This window comes from Akebia trifoliata, chromosome 5, assembly GCF_017979445.1.
Source record: "Akebia trifoliata isolate Shusen 1 chromosome 5, ASM1797944v1, whole genome shotgun sequence".
Taxonomy (NCBI): Eukaryota; Viridiplantae; Streptophyta; class Magnoliopsida; order Ranunculales; family Lardizabalaceae; genus Akebia; species Akebia trifoliata.
Genome location: NC_141379.1, coordinates 5,389,999 through 5,411,389, shown reverse-complemented (window position 1 = coordinate 5,411,389; position 21,391 = coordinate 5,389,999). Strand labels below are relative to the sequence as shown.

Below are 21,391 nucleotides of genomic sequence, written 5' to 3'. Positions count from 1 at the left end.
TTTTGTTCAAAAACTTCATTTGTATGTCTTTCAAGCTTTCCTCCTTTTTATTATGAAACGTTCTTGAATTTATCCAAATTAATTAAAGGCCCATGTTACAGGCACTTCATGAACTTTTAAGGTCCCCCTACACTTTTAATTTTGGCTAGTTCTACGAGCACCCCTTCTTATTATTTTCTCCAACCACCACTACCACCGCTCCCATCTCTCTCTCTCTCTCTCTCTCTATATATATATATATATATATATATATATGGGTCTCGTTCGCCACCCTTAGTTTTACCACACATTTTAACAAACGCGTTTTGTCTTACATGGGTTAGAAGTTTCGGAATGAGCTGATTTTTGGTGAGGATGATCTCTATGGTGAGGAGATCATCCTCACCAAAAATCAGCTCATTCCAAAACTTCTAAACCCATCAAAATTGATTTACAAAAAATGGACGGTCCACGATTTTTCAACGTGTAAACATGGGGCTAAACATTTCGGAATGGGCTGATTTTTGGGGAAGATGATCTTCTAATCATAGAGATCATCCTCACCAAAAATCAACTCATTCCAAAACTTCTAACCCATGTAGGACAAAAAACATTTGTTAAAGTGTGTGGTAAAACTTAGGGTGCTGAACATTTCCCTATATATATATATATATATATAACTCTCAAATCACCCCCACCACCTTCATCATCCTCCCAACACCCCCACCCTTTTGGGAAAAAATAGATGAAGAAGAAGAAGAATAAGGAGGAGGAGAAGAAGAGATGGTGAATGTAGAAGGGGTTTCTGGAAAAAAAAAACATAGGAATGAGAGAGAGGGATATTGACAGTAGTGATGGTGGCATGAGAGGAAGAAAAAATTGAAGATAGAGAGAGAAAGGGAGAGTTGGGTTCCTTGTAGGGTGGAGTGCCCAAATAAATCATAAATGTTGAGAGTTGTTATGGCACCTCAACTCTTATTTATTACACTCCAATTAAAAATAAAAAACGTAAGTGAATGGTTGAGACAAGCATAAGTTGGGGGTGTAGACACCCGAATTGCATGGGATTCACTCGAAAATGCCCATAAACAGTGTGTATTTTACATGATTTACCAATCAAAAGGACTAAGAATTCATTTTCAAAAAACCAATCATTTTTCTAAAATAAAAGCCTAAGGCCTCTTGTTTGTCCCATGGGCTAAAAAATGAATCATTTTCCATTGCATTATCACTCATTTCTAAGCCTTCACTTCCAAATCACTTAATAACCTCAACTTTCTTTCAAATTCTAGTTCGAGCCAAATCCCTAAAAACCTCGCCAATCTAATTCCAATGTTCCCCCATCCAATCCAACTCTTAAAAGTACATCAACCTAACACAATCCAAGCCAAAGCCTCAATCAAATTCTAACCTAAAACCAATCCTAAGCCCTGCAAAAAAGGTAAAAAAAAAAGTGTTTTTTAAAATTAAAAGGGTCTAAGGACCCAAACTCTTAAAAAGTTTGTTTTTCAATTCAAATAAAGTCTCCAAGGTTCCAATGAACCCATGGGATCATTTCAAAAGTCTTTTTCTTCAAAAAAATCTCTCAAAACCTTAAGCCCTTTACTCCCATCAAGCCCCAAGCCAACACAAGCCCACCAACTCATCTGACTCCTAAAAAATGTCTCAACCTTACCCTAGCAAATTCTTCAATTTTCACCCTAACGTTAACTCTAACCTTAACCTAAGACAATCCCAACTCATACCCTAACCTAAACCATTATCCAATCCTAAGCCTAACATACACAAAAGTCCATTCTAAATCACACATCTACCTAAGTCCAAAACCATATCCATATCCATAATCTCAACTAATCAATAAAAAAAATCAATGATCATCAAGATGGACATTTGTCACCACCACAACCCACCTTCCTAAATCAATATACCTAACCTCATCATCATCTTCAAAAAAATAATTAACCCACACCCCATATCACCCTCATCATTTTCTCCAAACCTTCATTACAAGCAATCCCCATACCTTTTTTCCTTAATCAACTCACTTAACTCATACACTTCTATACATTTTTCCATATGTCTTCACTACAATCACCTTCCAAAATCTAACCACTTAACCTCTTACAAAAATCATTCTTTTAACCTAACCTTTTAACCTCACATAATACTCAACCCATATGGGTCAAACAACCCATTTCAATCCCTTTTTACAAAATTTGCCCTCCCCTAACCACAAATTCTCTATACCTCATGTCATTTTTTATTATTTTCTACTTTCACCCCATCTTACTCCTAAAAATCACCTCAAAGTTCTATAAAAACACACCATTCTCTTACAAATCCCCTATGTTTGAATTTTCTCTCTCAAGCCTCTCAATTCTAAGAACTCTCCCATCTCTCTCAAGCCCTTCTAAAAATCTCTTAAATCACAACTCATAATCCTTACACTAAAATACCTCCACTATTACCCTCAAGTTCAAAATACATGATCAAGAAGACATATTAGAAGATCAAGAAACAAAATATCAATGAAAGAATACTCCAAGAACAAGATAAAGTAAGGACAAAATGATAGAAAAAATCTTCATTCTCTTCCTTCCATTTTTCCTCTTCTACCTCTCTCTTCTCTTTTTTATTTTTTGTTTTTAGATCAACCCTAAGATGTAATGGATACCCTCACCTACACCTGATAGATTGGACTTCGACTCCATCGAAGGGTAGGGGTTAAAAGCATTTTCAAAAGAAACTTTCTACAAAATCCCTACACATTTGCACCTGCCACGAAACATTTTTGAGGTTAAGGCATTGAGCCCCTTCCTATGAAAATGGGCTTTTGATCAATAAGTCCACAATATTCAAAATATATATTCAAAGGCATGGATCATAATAGAGCTCTTTCCTTAATAGGGAAGCCCTCATTGGTTTAGGTCGAAATTGAAGTCTCTCGGACTAGATGGCACAAAATTGGATTTTTACTGATTTTCCTTTTTATTTATGAAAAATGATCGAATCTAAGGTTACCACCTAAGGTGGAAGAAACAGGGTGCCCAATACCTTTCCTATTTCTTAAGATGGACCCCCTTACCCAGATCTTAGTTAGATTAGTATCCTTATTCGTACGAGAGTCATTATTAGAAAAAAATGATTTTTCTTTTAAATATTTTTCAGGTGCCTATTTACTCCATTTTCCAAAAAAAATAAATGATGACGACTCTAAAACCATGTAGTTCAATGTTTCGTACTCGAAAATCGCATAGCTACAAGCTCAATGTCCTACCTATGACCAAATCCAAACCTAACACTACCCTAAGAACCCAATCAGAATCCATTGCCCAAGATCAAAGGTCAGTAAACCCTCAACAGCCCATGCTCACAAATAATTGCCAATTGTCACCACCAAAATCAACCTCCTAAAATCAATCTGCCTAACCCCATCATCACCCTCAAAAGCTACATAACCCATACTTCAAACTACACCACATGTCATCACCAAACACCATTATTTTCTTCAAATTTTCATCACAAGTCAATCCCACACCTCTTCTTTTTAATCAACTCACCTAACCCACACACCTCCATACTCTTTTGCTAGATGTCATTACAATACTCACCCTCCCAAAACTTAACCATCTTACCCCTTACATAAACCATTATTTCAACCAAACACCTTCACCCTTTAACTTAGCCATCATTCAACTTAAGCATGAGTTGTTTAACAAACCCAATTGGGTTTGGGTCAAAAGCAATCCACTTACCACCTTTTTCACATTTACCCCCCCCCCCCCCCACCTCAAAATGCCAAACACTTCATGCTTAAATCTCATGACTTTTTCCCTCATCTTTTAACATTGACCATCCTAACCCTAAAAGTAACATTTAATACATATAAAACCCCCTTACCCTTTGAAAATCTCATGCTCTCAAGCCCTTCTCTCAACATATCTCATTCTCTTCTCTTAAAAGACAAAATGATTTAACATAAATTTTTCACTAAATATCTAAGAAGAATAAAGTGACTCAAGCTTCAAGGTGGGTGTAGGATAGAATTTTAAAATTATGTAATTCCCACTCTCCATCTCCGTCTTCTATTTTCTTCTTCTCCCCCTTCTATAATTTTGGTTTATAAAGCCCATAAGATGTAATGAACACCCTCTCATACCTCTGATAGATCGGAATCCAACTCGGTCAAAAGTGTAAGGGTTGAAGCCACTTAAAAAAAATCATTTTAAACCAGACACTCTTCGCACCCACCACAAAAAAACAAGTTTTGAGGTTAAGGTATTTGACCCCTTCTTTCATAAGAATGGGCCATAACTATCAAAACCTAAAATTTTCAAAATCATTTAACTTTAAGGTAAAGTCATGGTTGAGATTCCCTCTCTCAATGAGGGTGATTCTTATGACTTAGATTGAAATTAATGCCCCCCTTCATTTAGGGGGTACAAATCATCATTTACTCGAATTTATATTATTTCTTTTATTTTCTAAAATTGGTCATATTCCCAAGGATACCACCTAAGGTATATAGGGAGTGGTGTCTAACACCACCCTCAATCTCTAATCGAACCACTTACTTGGATCATAGGTAGATTGGTGCCGAATTTTTACAAGAGTCACTATGATGTAAAAAATGTCAATTTAAAAAAAAATTAATTTTTGAAAAATTAATTTTCGGGTGAGCATTCACACAATTTTCTTAAAAAGAATGACAACGACTTCAAATCCACGTAGTATTGATCTTTGAACTCAAAAATCACATAATTACATTGGGTGCCAATAAAAACTCTCATTCTCTCTTTAAATGGGATTTTCCCAAAACGCGCGCAACTTATGTCAAAATTCCAATTTCGGTACATTGATCATTTTAATTCCCAAAAACGTGTTTTCCAATCAATTCGTCACTTTTATAATCAACGAATTCGCTAATGAATTACCAGTGAGATCATTGATATGAAAAAATCACAGGTATTTTATCAACGAATTCGTTGATAATAAAAGTGGTGAATTCACAAATTCGTAGATGATAAAAATGACAAATTCACTCAAAATATATGTTTTGGGAGTTAAAATGAACAATGTATCGAACTTGAAATTTTGTCATATTCAGCACACGAAATGGAGTTTCACTATTTTTTTATTATTATATTTCAATTTTTTAGGTTTAGGATTTTATATGAGCCTAATCCTAATTGTGGACAACTACTGAATTTTTTTGAATTAGTGTTACAATGTTTTGTAATGTGGAGATAATAATTTGAGCCAAACATTTGTAAGGTTTTAATAGTGTGTTTCAATCTTTAATTGGGGTGTCATAAGTAATTTAAGAAATCGAGATGTAATGAGTAAAAGTTGGGGTGCCAATAACATTTCTCTAAATGTTTTAAAGTGTGAATCTCCATTTTGTGTGTTGAATAGGACGGAATTCCAATTTTTATGCACTTTTCATTTTAATTCTCAAAACATGTTTTTACAGTGAATTCGTCACTTTTATACTACAAATTTGTTGATAAAATACCAGTGAATTTGCTTCATCAACTATCTCGTTGGTAATTTATTAATGAATTCATTGATTATAAAAGTGACGAATTCACTATTAAAGCATGTTTTGGGAATTAAAATAAACAATGTACTGAAATTGGAATTTGGATATAGGTTGCACATGTTTTGGGAAAAAAATCCCTGTTTTAAAAGGTTATGTACCCAAAATAAATGGTTGTATTCATCATTTCGTGGTGTGTGCCTATAAAGTTAGCCTCAACTAAATTGAAGCCCCAACTACCTTCCATTGATTATCGAATCAGAATTTTATTACCATATGCATATCAACAAGTGCGGATTTACAGTGAGGGCACTTGCCCCTATAAGAATTTTCAAAGTCTTTAGATTAGTAAGTTATTACTATAAATATTAGCAGATAAAAAAATCCATCACCATTGTCTCTACAAATTTTTTTTCCACTTTTAATTGCCTCACAAAATATTTTTTTCACTCTAGGTTAGCCTCACATAGGCAAAATTCTGGCTCCGCCCTGCATATCAGTTAACCAAAAAGATACAACAGCATGTCAATCCTTACTTGGATAGTCTCTAGATGCCCATAGCACGTCAATGGGCAGCTAGGATTGTAGAAAACTTAGGTTATCACCAACAAACAACTGACCCAAAATTTTGAATGGTCAGGATTAATGTTTATGACTCTTTTAAGACGAGTGAGCCGTATTTCTAGCAACCATGACACTAGTAACACCAATAGTTATTAAAGAGAGCTGCTATTGGCATTCCAACATTTACTTATTACATCCCAATTAAAAATATGGTGAATCTCCATTATGTTAAATATGACAAAATTTCAAGTCCTGTATACTATTCATTTTAATTCTTAAAACATGTTTTTTCAGTAATACATAACTTTTATAATCAACTAAGTCGTTGATAACTTAATATTGCGATCGTCAAATTGAAATTTTGACATAAGTTGCACACATTTTGGGAAATGGTACTCTTAAAGGTGAAACTAAGTTGTGACGGATGGAGTGATTTGAGTCGATTAGATGATCGCTTTCACATCCTTACAGAATACAGACCATTTTATGAAAGAGAGTGATAAATAATTTAAGAAAATTGGGGTGTAATGAGTAAAAGTTGGGGTCCTAATAGTAGTTCTCTTATTAAAACTTTACCTGTTAAACCCTTCGCAGCTTCGAAATCAATTCGCAGAGAGATGGGGAAGACTTCGTATAGGAGGGTGAAGGGAAGCCAGCATCTCAGGCAACGTCTTCTGCTCTCAACCCTCTCAGCCACTCCAGTCCTCATCGAAGATATCCGACCCGACGACACATGGCCCGGTCTCCGCCCGCACGAGATCTCACTTCTTCGATTGTTAGAGAAGATTAGCGACGATTGTGTTGTTGAAATCAACGAAACTGGTAAAAATAAGTAAAATTTGGTATTTTTCCGACGATTGTATTGTTGAATCAACGAAACTGGTAAAAATAATTAAAATTTGGTATTTTGCCCCCTTTTTTAGGGTTTACACTGCAAGAATTTAATGGGTTCCTATCTCTATTTAAAATTTGATTTTTTTGCCTCCTTTTTTAGGGTTTGCAGTGCAAGAATTTAATGGGTTACTATCTCTATATTACAGGAACGAAATTGAAGTATAAACCAGGAGTTCTAATGGGTGGGAGGAATGTTGTGCACGATTGCGGTCTAAGCCGGTCAATTGGGTATTTTTTGGAACCATTGATGGTGCTCGGGTTGTTTGGGAAAAAATCTCTTTCTATAACGCTCAAAGGTTTGAAATTTTTTTGCTTCCAATTCTACTATTTTTGTTCATTCTAGTTCTTCAATTTGAACTTTTGGGTTCTTAATTTGCATTACTTGTTTCAGTTGTATGTTACGTTACTAATTGGTTAAGGGCTTAAAGTTGACACCTTCCAACAGGTCTAGGCCTTTTGGCGTATTGGTTTCATGGTTTAAAAACTTGTTTTGACGTCTCGTCTTGTCGGTGGACGAAACCGAGAGTCTTGTTCTCAGACGAGATTTAAAACCATGATTGGTTTAGGTACCAAACTTTGTTATGTATGTTATTAGGAAAATGCTGAACTGACTTCCTTGGACACTGTGTTCAACACTGCGCTGACGTGGTAGTGTGTACAGAACCATAGATGCTTTCCTTGAGATACTGTTGAAAAATCAACGGTCTTATATATACTGCCACATCAGCACAGTGGTGAACGCAGTGTCCGAGGAAGTTAGTGTAGCACGGCTCATGTTATTGTTGTTTCTAAAAATCAATTGTTGGTAGTGCCAGGAAGAACGTAAGAGTAATTTTCAGATCCTTGCAAATTGAAAAATAGGAATTATTGATAATTTTATGTATTTCTTACTTATAAAGAAACTTTTTTTTGGGATGTATTTTGAAGGTGATGAGGTTAAAACCCTATTATGTTATACTTGTTGAAATGGGTACATTGCCTTGGACCTTAGTAGTTAGGGAAGGTTGATATGTTGAATGTAGAACCCTCCTTTGAAAGAATTAATTGGAAGGGTATTTGTAGTTTTATTGTTTAAACTTTAGAAACGCTAAGTTTCTTTATGGTCATTTTTTAACGTCAATCTCGAGCACTGAATTTGTGATGCATTATTACTCATTTCCACACTTAAGATTCAGCCAATATGGCGACATATGTGCTTGAGATTGAATTATCTGACATAGACTAGGCACCCTTTTTGAAGTGTTTGGCACACATTTGTTCTCTTAGCATTGATCTTTGGATTACAATTGAGGAATCTGATGCATAGATTTTATTTATTTATTTGGCTTGTTTGCTTAGTTCTTGAATTGTAGCAGATTAGCCTGGATGCACTAAAAATACACAACACTTAAGAGCTTATCTATTGTCTGACTTGTAAAAGAGTAAATGGGAAAGTTGGTGATGCATGACGATGAGGGGAGATAAGAAAAATGGAATTTGATTTAGGAAAATCAGGTTGGGGATTGGATAAGGATTTGGGTAGGATATTGTAATTAATTATAATTTTGGGCAACTATGACCACAATCCCAATGAAAATGGTTAAAGGTTTGTATTGTATGGATTGAAGTTTGTGGGTTTCAAGAATCAATGATGAAGAATCAAGAATGAGCTTTCAAGAATCAAGAATCAAAAATCAAGAAAGGGGTTTTAAGAATAAAAAAAATCAAGAATAAGGAACTAAAAGAAAATCAAGAAAAAGAAAAAAAGAAAAAAAGAAAAAAAGAAAAAAAGAAAAAAAGAGAAAATAAAAATTAATGTTATATTGGACTCACTTCAAAATGGCCTCACATCACACCACTAATGGGAATATCAAAGCTTCAATCTTAATTTTATTCATCATTTAAGAAAATTACAGAAAGAAACAAGTATTTATAATGTTTTCTAAACCCTAAATCTAATCTCAACCATCCAACTAAAATAAGAAATCCAATGTTTGTAAAAAAAAACTTAAAACAACTTAAATAAAATAAAAGTAAAAATACCATTTATGTCTTAATCCCATAACTATATTTTCCTTGAATTTTCAACCTATGAAAACTAATTAAAAAATCAATATAAAATTATCAACTTGCCCCTTAACACCTATACTACCATCACAAGTTAATAAAATATCACAATAAGCTTGAAAAATATAAAATTAAAGTCCTAAAATAGAAAATTAAATAAAAATTAAAATCTACTCTTCAATATTTGATGTTCCCATCAATTCTCCTCAACTGGGAAGATTTCGCCATTGGTGAAATAAAATTGTAGTAATTCTCATCATCAGTTGCGTTCTGCATAATTCTCCTCTAGTTGGAGAAAACTCGCCCTCGAGTTCTAAAGTGCTTGAGAATGATCATGACAATTTGTGGTTCATTCCTTTGGGTGAAGATTCGTTCTTGTGTCTTGAACTATTAACTTCAAATTGTGATTTTCTATATTGCCAAAGTCTCCATTGTACCCGTTTGAGATGATTTGGTCGGTTTGAGGTAGTGATGGAACAACTGCATCATGAACAAAAATTGTAGATGTCTCCAAAAGATCTTCTTTAGGCTTTTTTGACGTAATTTCTACTTCATGATCTTCTTCATCCAATAATAATGCTTCACACTCTTCAATCCCACTATCGTTTAGATTAGGCTCATCGATTTCTTTATTACTCCTTGAGTTTAGATGTATGGATTTTCATCACTTTTGTTTCATTATCCCTATTTGAGCACTTCGATTTAAAGTGTTAAAGAAGATTGCTTTTGGAGCACAAGTTTTGTTGGTTGAATTCTTCATTTCATGTATCACATAATTGCATGTACTCTTCGTTTTCCTTTATAATACGGTCACGAATTATTCGAAAATATGCTTGAGAGTGGGCATTCGACGTAATTCTGGCAACATATATTTGAACTCCTTTGAGAACATCTTTGTTGAGTCCATCTCCCATCAACGTGATTTGCTAATTTGTGTTGCTTGAGCCTAGGCTCTGATACCAATTTGATGTAGGACGATGAGGGGAGATAAGAAAAAATGGAATTTGATTTAGGAAAATCAGGTTGGGGATTGGATAAGGATTTGGGTAGGATATTGTAATTAATTATAATTTTGGGCAACTATGACCACAATCCCAATGAAAATGGTTAAATGTTTGTAGGGTATGAATTAAGGTTGTAGGTTTCAAGAATTAAGGATTAAGAATCAAGAAAGAGGTTTCAAGAATCCAAGACTTCAAGAAATCAAGAACCAAGAAAGGGGTTCAAAGAATCAATAATCAAGAAAATCAAGTACAAGGAACTAAAAGAAAATCAAGAAAAAGAAAAAAAGAGAAAATAAAAATTAATGTTATATTGGACTCACTTCAAAATGGCCTCACATCACACCACTAATGGGAATATCAAAGCTTCAATCTCAACTTTATTCATCATTTAAGAAAATTACAGAAAGTATTTATAATCTTCTCTAAACCCTAAGTCTAATATCAACCATCCAACTAAAATAAGAAATCCAATGGTTGTAAATAAACTTAAAACAACTTAAATAAAATAAAAGTAAAAATACCATTTATGTCTTAATCCCATAACTATATTTTCCTTGAATTTTCAACCTATGAAAACTAATTAAAAAATCAATATAAAATTATCAACTTGCCCCTTAACACCTATACTACCATCACAAGTTAATAAAATATCACAATAAGCTTGAAAAATATAAAATTAAAGTCCTAAAATAGAAAATTAAATAAAAATTAAAATCTACTCTTCAATATTTGATGTTCCCATCAATTCTCCTCAACTGGGAAGATTTCGCCATTGGTGAAATAAAATTGTAGTAATTCTCATCATCAGTTGCGTTCTGCATAATTCTCCTCTAGTTGGAGAAAACTCGCCCTCGAGTTCTAAAGTGCTTGAGAATGATCATGACAATTTGTGGTTCATTCCTTTGGGTGAAGATTCGTTCTTGTGTCTTGAACTATTAACTTCAAATTGTGATTTTCTATATTGCCAAAGTCTCCATTGTACCCGTTTGAGATGATTTGGTCGGTTTGAGGTAGTGATGGAACAACTGCATCATGAACAAAAATTGTAGATGTCTCCAAAAGATCTTCTTTAGGCTTTTTTGACGTAATTTCTACTTCATGATCTTCTTCATCCAATAATAATGCTTCACACTCTTCAATCCCACTATCGTTTAGATTAGGCTCATCGATTTCTTTATTACTCCTTGAGTTTAGATGTATGGATTTTCATCACTTTTGTTTCATTATCCCTATTTGAGCACTTCGATTTAAAGTGTTAAAGAAGATTGCTTTTGGAGCACAAGTTTTGTTGGTTGAATTCTTCATTTCATGTATCACATAATTGCATGTACTCTTCGTTTTCCTTTATAATACGGTCACGAATTATTCGAAAATATGCTTGAGAGTGGGCATTCGACGTAATTCTGGCAACATATATTTGAACTCCTTTGAGAACATCTTTGTTGAGTCCATCTCCCATCAACGTGATTTGCTAATTTGTGTTGCTTGAGCCTAGGCTCTGATACCAATTTGATGTAGGACGATGAGGGGAGATAAGAAAAAATGGAATTTGATTTAGGAAACATAGGGGATTTAAGAAAATCTAGTTGGGGATTGGATAAGGATTTGGGTAGGATAGGGTAATTTAATTATGATTTTGGGCAAGTATGATCACAATCCTAATGAAAATGGTTAAATGTTTGTAGGGTATGAATTAAGGTTTGTAGGTTTCAAGAATTAAGGATTAAGAATCAAGAAAGAGGTTTCAAGAATCCAAGACTTCAAGAAATCAAGAACCAAGAAAGGGGTTCAAAGAATCAATAATCAAGAAAATCAAGTACAAGGAACTAAAAGAAAATCAAGAAAAATAAAATAATAAAAAAATAAAAAATAAATAAAGATTAGAAGAAAATAATGTTATATTGAACTCACTCCAAATTGACCTCACACCACACCATTAATGGGAATATCAAAGCTTCAATCTCAACTTTATTCATCATTTAAGAAAATTACAGAAAGTATTTATAATCTTCTCTAAACCCTAAGTCTAATATCAACCATCCAACTAAAATAAGAAAATCCAATGGTTGTAAATAAACTTAAAACAACTTAAATAAAACAAAAGTAGAAATACCATCTATGTCTCAGTCCCGTAACTATATTTCCCTTTAATTTTCAGCTTATGAAAACTTATTAAAAAATTAGTATAAAGTTACCAACTTGCCCCTAAAACCTCTACTAACATCATAAGTTAATAAAACATCAGAATAAGCTCAAAAAACATAAAATTAAAGTCTTAGAATGGAAAATTAAATAAAAATTAAAATCTACTCTTCAATATTTGATGTCCCCATCAATAATCCTCGACTGGGAATATTTCGCCACTGGTGAAATAAAATTATATAGTATAGAAGGTAAATACGAACAGGAGGTTAGGTTCCTGTTTGCAAGACATTTATGTATGAATTGAGTTCGTGGTGCCCTTAGTCTCGGGATTAATGATGCCACGTTACCAACACAACAATAGACGTCCACAACATCCATGGCGCCATTACACCTAAGATGACCATGGCGCACATGATACCCAAATTTCTGGGATGATGGCAACATTGAAGGTGTCCTTGTACCTTCATAATTGTGGTGCACATGATGCCATTGTGACTGTTGATAGTACCTCCTTTGTACTCAAGACCCTTATGAAGTGATATATGCCCATGCCCTAACATTCGACACTCGTGATGTTGGCTAGAAAGAGAAATGGGCGAGATGACTGTTCTCAAACGGAATAACCAACCTATTCCTATGGGGTCCATCACTCCCTCATAATGCATGTTCCTAACAACATTTTTTGCACCTTTTATTGATCATGGTCTTGTGATCTGTGCCATAACATTCACAATATCATCTTGACCCTTACCATGGTATTCACTACAGAAACGTGCCCGTTATTGTCATACTCATGAAGGCATGTCCATTACCCCAATATTCATGATATGAGCCTTTTCCATGGTCATAATACCCTTGTCCCTTTACCACAATTGCATAATATACTCTTGGCTCACATGGGAATGTTACCTTTGCCCTTCCACAAGTAACTAGCGGCTTGGTTTGAGGCAACAATCAATTTATTGATTGTGACAATCTTGTCAAGACATCCTAGATGATGTCAGTGCCTAGTGCAATGGTATCTTATGGGTAGAAATGACATACCACTTAGCGGTGCATGGGATCACCAAGTAGGAGAAGGAGTAGATTGTAGGAATGATGATTGAAGTAAGTGTAAAGTTGGTAATGCCTTCTATAAGTGCTGCATGAGGGCACCAATACTTGAGAGAAATGGAGCATAGAGGCACATTTGTCTCGTTTTTATTGACATACGTTGTTAATCTGACTGGGAATATATTTGTACAACCAAGGATTAAAAGGCGTCGCAATGCTCTATCTCATTACACTTCCAATTCCACTTCCGTGCAGTGTGATCAAGGTGCACGCCTTGGTGCTTCTCAGGTGCGCTTCAAGGCGTGGTTGACCAAAGGCGCCTTAATACATGTGAGTTGAAGCAGTTTAAGTGAGGTAGATCAAGGCGCACTAGACATGCGCCTCACTAAAAAGGAATTAATTTGTTTAAATAAGACACTAATTTTAGATTTAATTGTGTAAGTTTTTTACATACAAAATTAGATTTGTTTGAAAACTTCAATTTTTTACCATTAAAAATATTGAATTTTACATATGGTGATTTTTACTCGTCCCAAGCCTATTAAGGCTTAGTCGACTTAGGCCAGATAAGAGTATAGAACTAGTCTAAGGTAGAGGCCCCGCCTTTTTAGGGTTTGGTTAGGGCTCAACCAAGCTTGACTTGAACTTGCTATTGATAGCCCTAGTTGTTGTGTCATGGCAGCAACAATACATGTTTTTTTTTGATAAGTATAAGATTATATAAATGAAGAAGAGAAGAGGGGGAGGCTGAGATAGCCCTCAAACAACACACGAGAATCAACAAAAAAAGGAAGAAAACAAAAATAAAGAAAAAATACAAGGATTGTCACTAGCTGTCACAGATGGTATCCCAATTAAATAAGAAATATTGAAAGTACACTCCCTCAAACGCTTTGTTCATCTTAGACCAAAGGAACAGGAGCCCAATAATCTCTAAAGTCACTGTGTGGAACGAGCTCTCCTTGTTATGAAATACCCTGTTGTTGCGCTCTTTCCAAAGATCCCAAACAATGGCCGATGGAAGGATAGCCCAGAGAAGTCTATTTCTGGAAGAGAAGATATTCAAACTCCAACCCTCCAACAGATCAAAAAAAGATAAAGGAAGAACCCAATCCACCTGGAATCGGGAAAAAAAGAACATCCTGATAGCCCGAGAGAAAGAACAATGAATAAGAATGTGATTAATAGACTCCCCATCCCCCAAACAAAGAAAACAAAAATTTGGAGTGGCCCAACCTCTCCTGATCAAATTATCCAAAGTAAGAATTCTACCCCGAGAGGCAAGCCAAACAAAGAAAGACACCTTGGAAGGTAAAAGAGCGGACCAAATAACAGAAGGAAAAGAAGGAACCTCACAAAGCGGGAGTAAACAACTATGAAAAGACTTAACAGAAAATTTCTTATCCTTAGCCTTGACCCATTCTCTCCTGTCCAACTCATTCTCCCTGCATTGGATCGAATTAAGGAGACCTAGAAGAGATGTAACCTCCATCAATTCCTAGTCATTGAAGTTTCTTCTAAATCCCAGATCCCAAGAGTTTGTGACCCCGTCCCTAATCAGACACTGCCTAACTGAGTTATTCTTTTTCAAAGAGCAAGTGTACAAGGATGGAAATTGAGTAGACAAAGATGAAGATTCACACCACAAGTCCTCCCAAAATCTAACCTTGTCCCCCATCCCCACTTTGTATCTAATCTCCCTATCAAACTTATGAACACCCTTCAGAATACCTCTCCACACACTGCACCCATAAGTTCCTCTGGCCTCATTGCTATACCAACCAAATCTCTTCTCTCCATATTTAGCCTGAACCACTCTCCTCCACAAGTTGTCTCTTTCTTCTCCAAATCTCCAAAGCCACTTGCCTAGGAGAGCTTTATTAGTAACTCTAAGTCCTATAATCCCCAAACCTCCATACTTCTTCGGAGTACAAACCACCTTTCACTTCACCAAATGATACTTTTTACCACCTCCACAGAAAATTTTTCATGAGTCTCAATCTTCACTTCCACTGACTTCGGCAAAGAGAACATGGATAGGAAATAAATTGGGATACTCGTTAAAGTGCTTTTGAGCAACAATACATGTTGTTGGCCTATTTATACTTTTTTTTTCCTTCTTTTCTTCTTGTTCTCCTTATTCCTCTCTTCTCTTTCTTTTACTATTGATCATTCTTCTTCTTGAAGTGTTGAATACCTTAACTTGTTTGTAACAACTCACATATTTTTGATAAATGAAATTTATTGATAAGAGGACAAGAAGTCCTCAAAGAGAACAAATTACAATTTCTCACTACTAACAATGTCCCACCTAAACAGAATCTTCAAAAAACAACCCTCTAAAAACCTTATATTGCTTACACTAAGAGAACACCAAACCAAAAATGTTAAAAATTAATACTTGCATAAAGATTTCTTTCCCATCAAACGTGCTCCCATTCCTCTCTTTCCACAACCCCCAACATATAGCAAAGGGAAAGAATCTCCAAAGAAACTTCAACCTACCAGAAAAAGATATGGACTTTCAACCAAACAAGTGAGAAATAACTAATTGAGGCAGACACCAATAGACCTTGAAAAGAGAAAGAAAATAAGGTGGTCCACCGACTTTCTACTCGCTTTACATAAACAACAATAATTAATCAAAAAAGACCCTTATGTCTTAGGAGATAAATTGTAGAAAGCTTATTCAGAGTCGCCAACCAAATGAAAAAAAGAGATTTTGGTAAGCACATTAGGAGACCAAATAAGGGAAGTAGGAAAACAAGGGTCTTGATTACCTTTTAGCAAAGAATAGAAAGATTTAATAGAGAAGCTTCTATCACGGCTGTCTTTCCAAATTCGGCGATCCGCCCTTTCTAGGGAAGGGCCTATGGAAGCAAGCAAGTCAATGAGAGCGGTTACATCTTCAATCTCTCAACCATTCAGTCTCCTTTTGAGCTTGAGATCCTAAGATACACCCGTCTTATTTGAAACCCAGAAAGCAGAAACAAACATTCTTTTCCTCAAGGATAAAGAGTACAACCCATGAAACATACTTTGCAGAGGGGACTCACTGCATCAACAATCCTCCCAAAAGCGAATGTGGTCTCCTTTCCCCACCTCATAACGAATGTGCTTCCCCAGAGTTGGCCCCAAACTAGAAATGCCTCTCCAAAATCTATACCCAAAAGGAATCCTACACGGCTTACACTCCCACCCCAAAGAATCCTCCCCAATTTTGGCCGTAATAATCTTCCTCCATAACTCCTCTTTCTCATTGCCAAAGAATCCTCCCAATAAAAACTGACATTTATACATGTGATAATTTTACAATATCTAGAATCCACCTTTCACTATATAATTTTTTTATTTTTATAATTTTATTGTGCCTTACTTTGCTTAGGTTTGCATCTCGCCTTGTGCCTCAAACAGTAGGAGGCCTTTGCGCCTTTTGCCTTTAAATACATTGCGCGCATCTATAAATATCCCAGAGAGGAGAGGGAGAGGGTTACCATAGTGTGAAGAGCTCACTATCACTAGCCTCCTTTGCTTTCCTTCCTTTGCAGTTATGTCTTTCACCTCTTTGCTTGCATTTCATTCCTGGAGTGGTCCTTCTCATACTTTCATGTTGATGACTTGTAAAAAACACCTACTCCGCTCGGGCTAGCCATGGCACAGATGGGTCCTTATTCATTTACAAATAAGTGAATGTGTTTGGCAGGGAATCAGTTTTTCTCTTGCCTAGGGACAAGGAACTTATCCATGGAACTATTTTTTATTTTTTGTTGCTTGGTGGGGTTAGTGGTTAACACTTAGCATATAAGTATAAGAAGGGGTTCAAAGGGTTTGAACATGAGACCTTGGGAACAACCTCCACAAGGTCTTACCAGTTGGCCAACTGGTCCTTCTTGCATGGAATTTGATCCTTATTTTTGCAACCAAATACACCCCTAGTGTATTCCATCCCTCAGATGCACCTCTTGCATGCTTTACTTCCATATTTAGTATAAGAAGGGGTTCAAGGGGTTTGAACCTGAGACCTTGGGAACAACCTCCACAAGGTCTTACCACTTAGCTAAGTGGTCCTTCTTGCATGGAATTTGGTCCTTATTTTGCAACCAAATACACCCCTAGTGTATTCCATCCCTCAGATGCACCTCTTGCATGCTTTACTTCCATATTACACAGTTCTGTCCATACATTCATGGTGGTGCTGTCTATTCTACCACACGAGTTATCTTGGTATGTGGATTGCATGTTTGTCTATACAAGAACAAACACATGCTCCATTTGTAGTAGTAAGCTAAAAGTATAAAATGATGTTTTGCTTACAGGAATTACTAATGATTTGAAGGATCCATCAGTTGATACTTTCCGATCAACTACGTTGCCTATCCTAAAGCGTTTTGGAATTCCGTCAGACGGATTGGAGTTGAAAATTGTGTGTCGTGGAGCTCCTCCTCAGGGTGGTGGAGAAGTTGTTTTGGGAGTACCCATCATTCAGAAAAGCTTATCAGTGAGTTTCCTGAATTATTGATAAATGATATGGTGCTTCATCTATTATGTTATTGGGTTTCATTCACTTTGTATATCTCTTATGCAGGCAGTCACGTGGGTCGATGAAGGAATGGTTAAGAGGATTAGAGGAGTAACTTTCTCTACCAGAGTCTCTTCTCAGTTTGAAAACACTATGATTCATGCTGCTCGTGGAATCTTTAATCGTCTACTTCCTGATGTTCATATATATACTGACCATAAATCTGGTCTACAAGCTGGAAAGTATGTTCTTTGTTTTATAAAAGTAATTCGGAAAGTTATTTTCTTCCTAGAAACAAAGCTGATGTACTTCTAAAATAAATTCATGCAAAGTTTTTATTTGTTACCATGACCATGCTGTAATTTAGGGAAGTTTCGATATTCAACTTTGATTTGATTCTATCCTGTCCATGGTTTAAAATATCATATCATATTGGAATGTATCGGCTAATATGTATTGGTTTTTTAACATTCTGATATGATACAATTATAGAATCTAAGCATTCATCAGTTCAATTTTGATTTTGATTTCGTCTGTAAGAGGGTGAAACTTGAGAGATCCAAAGAGAGATGACTTGCCCTTGACCTTGGTTTCCTCTCAAAGATTGGTTATTTAAATAACCCGCTTTCATGTTTTGGTAAATATTTGAGATACTCCTTTGTTTCCAAACTGGTGGCATGCCCCTTGACCTTGGTCTACTCTAAAAGATGTTTTTGAATGTATCGCCAACATATTGGTATCGTTTCGATTTTTCAGAAAACTGAAACATTGAAACGATATGAGGTTTTAAACCATCGTCCTGCCTTAAAAGTACCTGGCTTTACACATTTTGGGTTAATGGGTTTTTCAATCCTATGGCAGATCACCAGGCTATGGTATTTCATTGGTTGCTGAGACTACATCTGGTTGCTTCATCTCTATTGATACTGCAGTTTGTTATGCGCATGGGGAGGACACAGAGGACCATGAGGATGATGAGATGAAAGAGCTGATGCCACCTGAAGACATTGGTGTGCAGGCTGCTTCTATGCTACTTGGAGAGATTGAGCAAGGGGGAGTGGTAGATTCGACACACCAGGTATGTGGGTTGTGCTGCAGAGTATGATACTTTTTTTTTCATTTTTGTGCACGTATCTACTCTATTATTATTATTTGATAACCTTCACCAGATCATTGATGACAAGGGTTGACATGGATTTGTCAACAATCTACTGCATCCAATTGAATTGATGTTAATTATGTTTGTAGGGCTTGTTATTCCTTCTTTGTGCTTTATGCCCTCGAGACGTTTCCAAGGTTCGTGTGGGAAAGCTCTCATCGTATGCCTTAGAAACACTAAGGCATATTAGAGATTTCCTTGGTGTCAAGTTTGTTATTAAGCCCGATCCCACAACAGAAACAGTCGTACTCAAGTGTGTCGGATGTGGTTTGGAGAACCTTTCTAGGAAAATTTCGTAAAGAGTGACTATGCAAGTTACTTGTCTTTCATATGAAAAGCTTAGTGTCATGGTGGCCCTTAGCATGACTCGAGCGTCACGAGTCACAGTATGCACTGCATGGCATGCAAAAGGAGACAATACAGCAAATGGTGCCCTTCCAGTCGTACAAAATGCAGCAAATCGTGATTTTTTTTGTGTGTGAAGGTAAGTAGTTACATCCTCCCATCTTTTGTTCCCAAAAGTTATTTTGTTTTGTAGAACATATGTTTGATGAGTGGGATTTGCAGCTTGGGCACTATGAATTTTGTACACAATTCACCATTTTTTATTTTCAAAAGTTAGTCCCAATTAAGATTTTTAAAGAAAAACAATCTTATAGCAATGATATATTGCATTTTGATTATTTTATTTCAAGATGGGTGCTATAATTTCATTGGAATAATTAGAACATTTCTTTTAATGCATTCATGAGTATTGTGGAGGATATTTTTTGTTGGGTACTAAGGGCACCTACGGATTTAGGTTAGGTATGGAGATTTGAGTTGACTCATCCTAGGGTAAGTTCGGTGGTTTGGTCACAAACCAACCATGGGTTTGGATCTCGATTGGTCAAGGGAATATTAGTCAAAGATGCATGGTAGGACGATTTAATCAACCCAAACCCCTAAAAATCAGGATTTAGTCAAAAGTGATTGAAACTTCGATAAGGTAAAATCCCTAAACGGAAGGAGTGAATTAAGGATAAGATTTTGATTCGATACATTCTAAATCAAAATCTACTTTCTAAATCAGATAAAATGAAATTGGTAAACGAGATCCATGGGGATTCTAGGGTTTTACTATATAAATACATAGACAGAGATACTAAAAGGTATGATTCTCTCTTTTTACACGGTTTCTCTAGTATTTTTTGTACTTCAGTCTGACTTGGACGTCAGAGGATTGTGTTGCAGGCACACCCAAAAGCACAAGAAGTGGAGATCATGAGACATCATATCACAGATCCCAAGGTAGTGCAAATTTTTGTATCTACTAGTATCTTGTTCTTAGTGCTAACCCATGAAGGTTGGTCATCTTTGTATGTATTTTTTTGCGTGGTAGTTGATGAAGTAATTATAGTTTCTTAAGGAAAAAAAAACAATAAATTTTCCAATACTGCCAGTTGAAGGGGGTGGTGGATGATTTATATTTACCCCTCTCCACTTTGTTGAATATTTGATGTGGTCCTATGTTTTGAAACTGACGACATGCCTCCCTTGACCTTGGTTTTTCTTATGGACCAACGCTAAATTATGGAAATGTCTTGTTTTACCTTTAGTTTAAAACCCCTTTATTTTTCTTCCAAAATCCGTTATCTTCAGGCAATAACCTCTCATGGCAAGTTTCTTTTAATTTGCTTAACCTTATCTTCAACCCATCACACAATGACTAGTTTTGAGAAAACTAGGGTTTTCGGCTATTGGTTAGAAGATGATGACGTTAGTTCATTATCTATCACAAAATTACTGAATTCAAAGGTGGCATGTCATCAATTTGAAAAATATAAGGGTGTCTGAAATATTCTTCAAACTATGTAGTGGTATACCTAAAGAAGAGTCGTGACGAATGCACAAACGGTTGAATCATAGATTGTTTTCATCAGGATACATAGGAAAAAGATGTGTGGTTCTGAGCCCTTGCCACGTGAGCTGAGCCGAGTACCAAGACCGCGTGCATTCATCATTATTCATACTTAAAACTACATTTTTTTCCCATTCTTTAGCTTACCCAGAGCATCTGATGCCAATGCTGATCAAGACAATCACCAAACTAGCTAACTAAAGGTGCAAGATACCGCTCGGCTTACGACTAATACTAAATGAAATGGGGGCTAAAAAAAAGGAAGTGATAACTCGCTCGACCAACCCTTGGACCTTGACGGAACTACACCCATATAGAAAGCGAAAGGCATATTGGGTTTTTTATGGTTGAAAAAGTAGACCCGGCGCCCCTTCAGGCGCATTTCCCAATCGGGGGCTAGGGGAAAAGCGCAGCAGAGTCAGGGATAGCAGCAGGGAGGGATCCGCGGAACCTATACACTTACCATTAAAAATAACAAGAAAGGTATGTTGAACCTAATGTATAAATTTGAATAAGAAAAATGTTATATAAATCAGAATATAAGAATAGTTGGAATGAGTTTATCGGATTGAGTGATTGAGGCACAAAG

At 35.8% G+C, this 21,391-nt stretch overlaps 1 protein-coding gene across 3 annotated transcripts; it reads left to right on the top strand.

The window, feature by feature from the left end:
• Positions 1 to 6,667: 6,667 nt before the first annotated feature.
• LOC147401208 (putative RNA 3'-terminal phosphate cyclase-like protein) lies at positions 6,668 to 20,543 on the top strand. Of its 3 annotated transcripts, XR_015178359.1 has the most exons (7): positions 6,668 to 6,904; positions 7,123 to 7,272; positions 17,541 to 17,722; positions 17,810 to 17,985; positions 18,605 to 18,821; positions 18,992 to 19,386; positions 20,136 to 20,543. XR_015178359.1 is itself a non-coding variant. In XM_086442389.1 (6 exons), the coding sequence occupies exons 1-6, from the start codon at positions 6,700 to 6,702 to the stop codon at positions 19,199 to 19,201; spliced, it is 1,140 nt and encodes a 379-aa protein (XP_086298515.1). In that variant the 5' UTR covers positions 6,668 to 6,699; the 3' UTR covers positions 19,202 to 19,590. The 3 variants fall into 3 exon arrangements, 2 of the variants coding, with proteins under 2 accessions (XP_086298515.1, XP_086298516.1); XM_086442389.1 differs by lacking the exon at positions 20,136 to 20,543 and having other exon boundaries at positions 18,992 to 19,590; XM_086442390.1 differs by lacking the exons at positions 6,668 to 6,904; positions 20,136 to 20,543 and adding an exon at positions 6,957 to 6,964 and having other exon boundaries at positions 18,992 to 19,590.
• Positions 20,544 to 21,391: the final 848 nt, after the last annotated feature.